Source organism: Mytilus edulis, chromosome 14 (assembly GCF_963676685.1).
Source record: "Mytilus edulis chromosome 14, xbMytEdul2.2, whole genome shotgun sequence".
NCBI classification, from domain to species: domain Eukaryota; kingdom Metazoa; phylum Mollusca; class Bivalvia; order Mytilida; family Mytilidae; genus Mytilus; species Mytilus edulis.
Window position 1 is genome coordinate 3,301,663 of NC_092357.1, and position 10,004 is coordinate 3,311,666.

The window sequence follows — 10,004 nt, forward strand, 5'->3', positions numbered from 1 at the left end:
TTTTGTTACATATCAAAATTTTGAATAAAAGGAGGACATATGCTGGCACCCTAAATTTATGCAAACAAAAAATTGTTGTTATTGTATAGCAATATTGCTGTCCATTGTAATATACATTGAATCCTGACATAAAAAATATGGCTGATTTACTATGCGTGTATATAGATTTATAAATAAAAGTACACACATGGTCAGTTTTGGTCAACGCGGTCAAATAATTGTGTTGTACAAGTCAGCATGAGGTATCAAAACGTAACTAAATTTTTTTATGCATCAATATTTTGAATAAAAGGAGGACATGCTGGCACCCTAAATTTATGCGAACAAAAATTTGTAGCCATGTGTTAAAATGATGCTTTCCTCTAAAATACGTCCTTTCATAGATATACATATAAAAAAGTGCAAAAATGGTTGAATTTGATAGGTATTGGAATATATATTCAGTGCCCGTTATCATTGTAACCAAGATCGTTTTTTAATTTATAGATTGGCAGATCACAGATAAATTTGTATTTCAAGCAACGTTTTATTCGAACTTTATTTTCAAATATTTGTATTAAATCCTGTTTATATAACGGAAGTATTAGTTTTACTTTATTTTCGATGTTTATACTAGTACTACGAAACAAAGATATTAAAAAATATTTTTTAAAAATCGACGTAGAGCGGTCCTGGTTACAAGTTAACTTAGTGTTGAGCAGACCAGGGCAAAAGTTAACTTGGGAACAGGTCTGGTTTCGATAGGATTTGTCAAAGCAAAAGTTAACTTTGTGGCAGGACTGGTCTCGAAGTTAACTTATGTTAACTTTATGGCAGGACAGGTTTCGAAGTTAACTTATGTTAACTTTACGGCAGGACTGGTTAGAAGTTAACTTATATCAATAGCGGACCTGTTTCGAAGTTAACTTTTTGGCAGACATAAAAACAGTCCTAGGACCAAGTTCGCTTTTCAAGTTAACTAGATTTTGGTCCTAGGACTGGTCAGAGCAGTCCTAAATTTGGTCACAGGTTAACTTTGACCAGTCCAAATGACTGGTTATCAAGTTAACTTGCTGTACAGGTTAGGACTGCACCCATCTGTATATTTCTCTATATTTACAACTCATATCTCTTGATTTTATGAAAGGATCATTTGGTTATTGTAATAACAAAATATGGCATAAAAATGCTGTATGTAATATTTTTACATATTATGGTAGAGATAAATATTTAATGCAAACTTTCAAATTTTATAGTAAAATAATCATAAATAAATAAGATATTTAACATTATTTAGACAGTTCATTTCTTCTTTTCCCACTTTTTCTAAATCTGGTACGAAAAGTTAAAATTTCATGTTGGAATAGGAGGAATACTTATGCAAATAAAGGATTATACTTAATTAACTTTTAATTGGCCAATGTTTTTTTGGGGATTTGGGATAGGAAATAGGTTATTTTTGTATATGTTTGAATTGTGTGTTTTTAATTCAAATAAAAATGAAAGAAATGGAATAAAGTTGAGAATGGCAATTCTGAATAAGTGAAAGAGACTAAAACGCAACCATATATTCATAAATCAATCGAAATAAAGAAATGTAGCAAATTATCTTATATTTCTTTAATAACACAAATTCCAAAGTAAAGTCACGTAAGCATTATACTATGAAACAAACAATACCAGTAAACAGCACTAAAGCAAATCACACATTGTAGCACACACATCAGAAATCCACCGTAGATTAGTCTATTAAACATGTTAAAGTTTATTAATATATTCAACGCGAATAAGTTGGGTGGCTGCATTGCCAAACTGAACTGTTGTTACTTCTTGGTAGGGTATTACTGCTGCACAGTGAATCATGGTTGAGGCCTAGATTCCTCATGTTTCAGTAGTTTTATTTGTTTAAAATGTTTGGTCGCGGGTTCTGGAATGTTTCGTTGACTTGCTTTGCCATCCCTTTAGATAATGTGTAGTCGCAGTCCCAGTATTGTGTAATGATCCCATCAGTATTTTGTTTCATAATCAGTAAAGAGCATGCAGTTTAATTAGTTGTGTAATTTTTTTATTTGTTGTTTTGGCTCGTAATTAGCTTTCAGTAACTGCAAGTACTCTGATATATGTACTAAGTGTCTTTTTGTTGTTAGTATGTACAAGTAAACGGCCATGTCCACTTTGTGTTTATGTTTTACGGGGAAGATTGGAATCCCACTTACATGTTTCACCATTCCCCAAGCAAGGAAACCTTCGGTTCTAACCCCAATGTTTTATTATATATTACATTTGTTGAACCTTTTGAAAAGAACAGACAAGACTGTGCGTGAAGCAAAGCATGCAGTCATATTCCAATTTCAATATAAACATCGTCTGTATATAATATACTAGAACACACCCGTGATATTGCGGGTCCGTTACTGAATTAAAGTATATAACTATGCACGTAAGCCTTATTTTAGTATCGGTATTGTCATCTGATAAAGTCGTGCTGATTATAAGATACACAGTTTTCTCTGCTTTCAAATTTTTCTGTTTGAACCCGTCGACCTAAAACTCATCAATTATTGGTAATATTCAGTTCCTGGAATTGAGTATTTTTTAATCAACAGCATTGTCCAACAAAGTTGAATTCTTTGATTTGCTGTTTTACGTAATGCCCGCTAACAAATTGAAAACTGTACCTATACGCCTTATTTTAAGTCCGTATTTTTAGTATTCGTTTTGTTATCTTAGAAAGTCTTACTGATTAAAATACTACAATCATACAATAGGGAACAATTTGACAATTGTTTAATTTAGTAGTGTCAACCTTGTGATTATGACCCGTATATATAGCAAAATCAAATATACCGTTTGGTGGTGCGCCTGTCAGATGCGGAACGTACAGATAAGGTAATAGGTAACAGGTGAATATACTATTGGTATCGGTATCGGATTCGACCCGGAACTTGTTAATTATTGGCAATATTAATTATGTGAAAAACAAAAGGGTCTGGAGTGGTGTAATTTTTAGTCTACACCATTGTCCTATATAAGCTATAGATAAAGTTGAATTCTTTGATTTGTCGTTTTTACCCGATGACGGCTGATAATTGGACCTCGTTATTTTAGTATTATAGATGTATTTTTTTTTACATAAGTTTCTATTGATACATTTTAAAATAGATGTTGCTATGGGTAATTTGTATTTCCATGGTAACTATTGAAATCAGCAACTATAACGATGGTAATTTAGAGTAAGATTATGCTTGAATGTAATTTTTTTATCACTTATGAAACAGTTCAGTACATTTAAGCTCTAAAACTGCAATATTCTGCAAATAATAACTCCGTTTCCAAGGAAAAATCGGTTGCTATGGTGAGAAAACTAAAGAAAGTCCCAAGATTTTTTCTATTTAATCTGGTAAAGTGGTATCCAAACTTCTTAACTAAAGTGCTAACTATGTTATACACAGTTTCCCTTGTCTGAAAAACACCACAGACAATTTGATAATTTCGCAAAAATCCCAAATTCAGAAAAGTTAAAAATATGCATTTTTTGGCAAAATTTTACAAAACATTTACAAATTTGGTTTACATGCAATCTTAACTAAAATGATGCTTAAACCAAGTTGTATCAATGTTACATATGGAAATTAATGAAAAATGCTTGATTCTATTCATGATCAGGCACTGCATTGTAGTGATTTAACTAATTTTAAAAAAATTTTACTATGCTTCACAACAACAAAAATAGAATGTCCGTTACCATGGCAACCACTCGTATTTTCAAAATCATATTTATTTTTTTGAGCAGTATTCAGTTACCGCTTCTTCTATGCCATTTATAGATCAAATCAGAAACCCTCATAAATTACATGTATATGGCACCCTGCCTGGTTCTTATAAAGAGCTGTACTTAACAAACATGGATGCGTCAACGGTGTAACGTGTGTTTGTATATGACAAAAGAGATGCTCACAATATAGCTCAATTACTTTTGTCAAAGTATATATGGTGCAGTTAACAAATAGTAATAAAATACAGAACTCTAAATTAATATAAAAAGGGTGAGGTCAATTCAATTTGAAGAAATCAAACGTTATACAATGTTAACAAACAATGTTTTTTGTCGTTGCATATATAAACACGTAGAACATAGTTTTGTGTCAGTTTTGTTGATCATTTACTAACCTTGTTCTGTGCATTTAGATCAATACCAGCATCAATAAGCAACATGGTGATTTCCGTGTTTCCTTGTCGTGCTGCATCGTGAAGTGCAGTTTCACCATTCTATACATAATTACATACAAAAGTTTTAACATATCATTGAATGATAACGATAGCAGATTATGTCAAATAAGAGAATAAAACAACACCGTGTCAATAAAATGTTATTAACAAAATAAACTGCAAAAACGTATTATCATTTAAACGAATGTGTATGTGTTTGTGTATTATTTTAGTTAACGATTCACGTGCAGTGAAAATTAATTATGTTAATGACAGTGCTATTGTCGCCGTCATCTTGTTCACATTGGTTACGAAAAAATGTTCGGTCAACGTTGACTATCGAAACATAACCAACGGCAAGATCAATTACTGGAAGTCATCTCGACCAATCAACGTATTCCCTTATATGCAAAGCATATACGAATGTTCACATTTAAATTGCAAAATTTGTAAGCTTAAGTACTAGAATTGTTATAATATTGTGTTTTTTCGATATATAGTGACCTCAACATTGGAACATTTTAAAGTCAACAACATTTTCAATGGTTCTTCATTCTGCAGTGCTTGTTATGGAAGATATCAATTTGCAACTTATCACTTATGGTGCAACCTTAAATGATACTTTACTAAAGAGTAACACACACACTGCATCAAGTGTTGTCTAGGTAATCATATATGATGCAGTACATTTAGTTTTTGTCATTGAAGATAGTTCAATACGTTTGCAAGTTTAACTTATAATCCACTGACCTCATTCTTTATATCGAGATCAATGCCACCATCAATCAGCAACTTGACGATTGGTATGTGTGTGTTCGTTACAGCAATGTGAAGTGCAGTGTCACCATCCTGGATAGAAAAAAAACATAATTGTAATTTTAATATGATATGAAATAAAACAGAAAACAACTTATAACATTAAAGGAAGTGACACAACATAGACTCGCACTTAGCGTAAAGTCAAACTGGTACCCGATTTATTACATTGTTGTCGTTATCTTGAAGTGCAGTATTTTCCATGGTTCTCCATTCTGCAGGGCTTGTTATTTAAAATATCAATTTGTCACTTTTCACTCATGTTGCAACCTTGAATGGTACTTTACTAAATAGTAACCAAACACACCCCATCAAGTGTTGTCTAGTTTGAAATCATATATGATGCAGTGCATTTAGTTTTTGTCATTGCAGATACGATTGCAAGTTATGATTTACTAACCCGATTCTGTATATTGAGATCAATACCACCATCAATCAGCAACTTGACCATTTCTGTGTTTTTGTCCAATGCAGCAACGTGCAGAGCAGTGTTACCATCCTGGATAGAAAAACATAATTGTAATTTTAATATGATATGAAATAAAACAGAAAACAACTTATAACATTAAAGGAAGTGAAACATCATAGACTCGCACTTAGCGTAAAGTCAAACTGGTACCCGATTTATTACATTGTTGTCGTTATCTTGAAGTGCAGTATTAAAAAAGAAAATTTGGTTAGATTGTCATTTATAACCAATCGTACGACCTTCGGCGTCACTGATGAGTCTATTGTAGACGAAACGCGCGTCTGGCGTACTTAATTATAATCATGGTACCTTTGATAACTATTTTGGTACACTACTGGGTCGATGCCAGGTCAACGTTTCGTCTCCGAGGGTATCACCAGCCCAGTAGTTAACTCTTCGGTGTTGACATGAATATCAATAATGTGGACTTTTTTAAAATAAATTTCCTGTTTACAAAACTTTGCATTTTTCGAAAAACTAAGGATTTTCTTATCCAAGGCATAGATTACCGTAGTCGTATTTGGCACAACTTTTTAATTTTTTTTATCCTCAATGCTCTACAATTTTGTACTTTTCGGCTTTATAAATATTTTGATATGAGCGTCACTGATGAGTCTTATGTAGACGAAACGCGCGTATGGTGTACTAAGTTCTGGTACCTTTGATAACTACTTTAACAATGAGAACAAACCATAAGGAATGTAGCGGGATTAATCATTTTAGTATGCGCTCAATCAGGGTCAGTGGTTTGTAACTTCAATTGTTACTACTTTACTAATGCGTATCCACACATACAATAGCAAGCGTAAATTGTTTACTTTGACATGCACATATGATGCAGTATATTTGGTTTTTGTTATTGCAGATGAAGCAATATGATTATAAGTTTTACTTATAACCCATTGACCTGTCCCTATCTTTAAAGAACGAAAACAGCATCGACATATTGTATGATGCACGGATGCATTTTGACTTAATGAAGAAACATAAACAAAATATTGTTTAGGGGACAACTGAAACCTAACTCAAGTGCGGTATCTTTTCGCTGTGTTAAAAACTGATTGGTGACATTGATCTTGTTAGTTTGCAGAAAAGTTTTCAAAGGAGATTTGGTTTGATTACAAACGAGACAACTATCAACCTACGTTCATATGAAGTAAATGGAAACATTTATAAGCAACCGTACGGTTACAAAAAAGAGAACAAAGAATAAAACATGTGGCATGGTTAAATATGTTTAAACATGCGCTCAACCCTCCCTTAACCTGGGACAGTGATGTAATCGTTATAATCGTAATTAAACTACATAGCGTTATCTATTCTTTTGTTTTTTTCAAAACCATTTTCTTGGTTTATATATTGAAAGGCACTCTTTATTTGTTTGATGCACATGCTTTCATGATTATAAAGATACTGTCATACATATAAGATGATGTTGTATGAGTGCCAATGAGACAACTCTCCATCCATACCTGGGACAAAAACATCATTATTATCAAGAATAATACACAGATTTGCAAAAAGTAAACTTTATAAAATGACTATACAATAGATATACATGATTAAATTGAAATGATGACTAACTTAAAATAAACTCATCATAGATTGCTCCGTGTTAAAGGCCGTACATTTACATATAATGGTTCAATTCTCACTGAAAAGCCTGATACTAAATTGTTAAACATAATTTTAAAACAATTCCTAATGAATTACAATTATAGTAAACTGAAAGATAACACAGCAGATGAATCTGATAAATCTAAGTGAGGGAGAATATCAAAACCTCCAGACGGCCAGGTTAAATTTATAAACACAGATCAACTGCCCCATTCATGGTAACATTTATCAGTTCTTATATCTGTAATTTCACACAACCTGCAGACAGTATTATAAGTCAATGAACTACATGTAACGCTAAAGTCTTGGCAAACACCAGGGTGCATCTGTTGACTATTAAGTTGCAATTCTTAGTAGATGCTTACGTTACTATATAGTTCTTCTATATTTGAAAACTGTTTAAGATCACTTTTGGTTGTTAATTTTATTTTGTTATAGGGGAGGTTGATTTTAAGGGAAATAATTATGTACAGTTCAATATTCTTTTCAAAACAAGCAGAAACATTGTTACGACATTTTACATGCGACGTCAAATAGGTAGTGGAAAGTAAAATCACAAAAATACTGAAGCGGAACACATGATTACGCGTAATGCTTCTGCAATCCTAAACATGGCACCAATGTTAGGTTTTCAGTTCTATAATTCGCGTTGCTTTACGGTTACGTTGATTCTAAAGGAAACACATATTTCAATGTTATATTCAAATAAAAGCATTATCATAGTTACAATATTCTACATATCAATACGTGACGTCACATATATTTACGCAGTATGTTCCTGTAATCTTCGATATGTGAGCTCAAAACTTTACAGTGAACATGTATATAGCTATATTATATCATTGGCGGATCCAGGGGGTCCGGGGGTTTGAATCCCCCTTTTTGGCTGATCAATGCATATGCATGGGAGCATATAGCTGGAGCCCCCCACTTTCACTCTGGGTTGGGACCCCCTTTTTTAAAATGGCTGGATCCACCCTGTGGATTAAAAGTCATAACCAGTATCATGTATAAACATATCAAAGAAATGTATTTGGACTCGCCAGTATAACATTTGTTTTCACATGTGAATTGCTTGGAGATTTATCAGCTATTATCTTGCCTAATAATTTTCAGTTTCCCTTTGTCCGGTCCTATGTTTGTCATTAAACTAGTAAACTTTAAAGTTGTTTGACCAGCTTAAGTCCGTCTACAGGTGAGGGCTTTTTCACAGTGTTGAAGACCCACCCTTTGGTGCCCTTCAGTTTGGGTTTTTTACTCTTTGGGCGAGTTGTTGTCTCTTTGACACATTCCTCAATTCAGTCTTTATTTTACATTGACTTATACATCGACAAAAAAAGCTTAGCAAAAGAGTTTTGTGCAGGCCATCGCACTTCAGCGTTACCATCATCGCACTTTGGCGTAGCTATCAACAAGATAGCGTCACAATGACACCATCGCACTTCGACGTGATCATAAAATCACTTAAGGTAGATCGGCCCTTTAACAGTGCGCATATTTTAACGCATGTTTCTTACGTCGAGTGCCTTGGAAACGGTCGCTTTTCGGGATCTTCTCAAAAATAGCTTTGGCGACCTTGGAATGCGAGCGTGTATGAAACCACCCTTTACGATGTAAACAAGCGATGCAAAACGTTCTACAACATAGAAAATACATACGGTCAGAAATATACACTGCTTTCTTCATTTTTCACATAATAGTTTAAACATACACAATTTTAAAAGCAAAACATTTTAAAAAGGAAAATATAAGTACTGACATGAACGACGTCGACGGTATCGGATGCGTTCGCTTCCAAACACACATTATCATCATACACGTTCGCCCCTCTAGTCTGTTCGCACTCTATTTTCATTAAACTACCGGCATAATAATGTCTTTAAGATTTATATATGATAAAATTCTCCCTCGCCATGCTCGTCCGAATTTAAAACATTTTTTTACTAAATCATTGGTATAATAAATAAAACAAAAATCTAGATATAGGTTTACTTGCTTGCAGTAACTTCGATAATTTCTACACCGTCTGTCGATAATTCGGAACTAACACCACTAGATTCTGTCGGATCTCTAACATCTTGGTCTGGATCGGAGTTTGACATAACGTTGTCAGAAAGAAAATGCAAACAGTCGTGATTACTGTGAACACTTTCGATGAAATGACACCCACAAATTAGTTTTAAACTAATAAATAGTATAACTATAACAATGGGGAAACCCCGCGTCTCGACGAAAAGAAATTAAAAAAATATTTTGCTAACTTGGTAAAATTGAAGATGAGCTTCATTTTTTATTAGAATGCTCTCTTTATGATATTCAAAGGGACGATTTTTTCCAAGACATTTCTAACAATTGTTATAATTTTAAACACTACTAAAGACTGAATAAATCGCCCAGTATACAGGGACGCTATATTTCTTATGAGTCGGTGATGTTGGCAAACTTTAAATTCTGTCTTATTTTTTTGCATGCGTTTTTAAAAGTGAAGCTAATGACGAAAGTATTTGATTAAAACAAATTAAAGTGGAGTGTGTCATTGCAAACCAAAAATATGAATGACATTTTTTTTTTTTTTTTTTTTGTGAACACTGGTTTGATCCACCTGATACAAAGAAACGTAGAACATTTATCGATCTATGCATGATGATATAATAAGATGTTTTTTTATGATATTGACCTTTACAAATGCTTTATATTTGAACTAAAAGTGCTCTGAAAATTTTAAATGTAGTTAGTTAGAAAAATGTAACAAAAATCTATAAAAATCACTTTCGAAAAACCATTTTCTTTATAAGATTTAAAATTTGTTTTCTCATGAAATTACATTTTTGATTTTACGAAGATATTAAAACAAATAACAATAAGTTTGTGTTAAAAATGATTTTATTTTGTCAAAAGTTTTAATATATTTAAA

At 32.7% G+C, this 10,004-nt stretch overlaps 1 protein-coding gene across 1 annotated transcript; it reads right to left on the reverse strand.

Moving 5' to 3' along the window:
• Positions 1-4,137: 4,137 nt before the first annotated feature.
• Positions 4,138-9,192, reverse strand: LOC139503388 (ankyrin repeat domain-containing protein 2-like). Its single transcript, XM_071293162.1, has 4 exons — positions 9,139-9,192; positions 5,405-5,503; positions 4,939-5,037; positions 4,138-4,248 (listed from the first exon to the last, which is right to left on the reverse strand). The coding sequence occupies exons 1-4, from the start codon at positions 9,190-9,192 to the stop codon at positions 4,138-4,140; spliced, it is 363 nt and encodes a 120-aa protein (XP_071149263.1).
• Between the last annotated feature and the right edge of the window lie 812 nt (positions 9,193-10,004).

Bases quoted from the DNA above. Each gene is read 5' to 3' on its own strand.
- LOC139503388 (XM_071293162.1), bottom strand. From the start codon at position 9,192: ATGTCAAACTCCGATCCAGACCAAGATGTTAGAGATCCGACAGAATCT. The intron at 5,504-9,138 runs GTTAGTTCCGAA...TTTTCTATCCAG, and splicing joins ATCCGACAGAATCTAGTGGT to GATGGTAACACTGCTCTGCA. The intron at 5,038-5,404 runs GTTAGTAAATCA...TTTTCTATCCAG, and splicing joins ATCTCAATATACAGAATCGG to GATGGTGACACTGCACTTCA.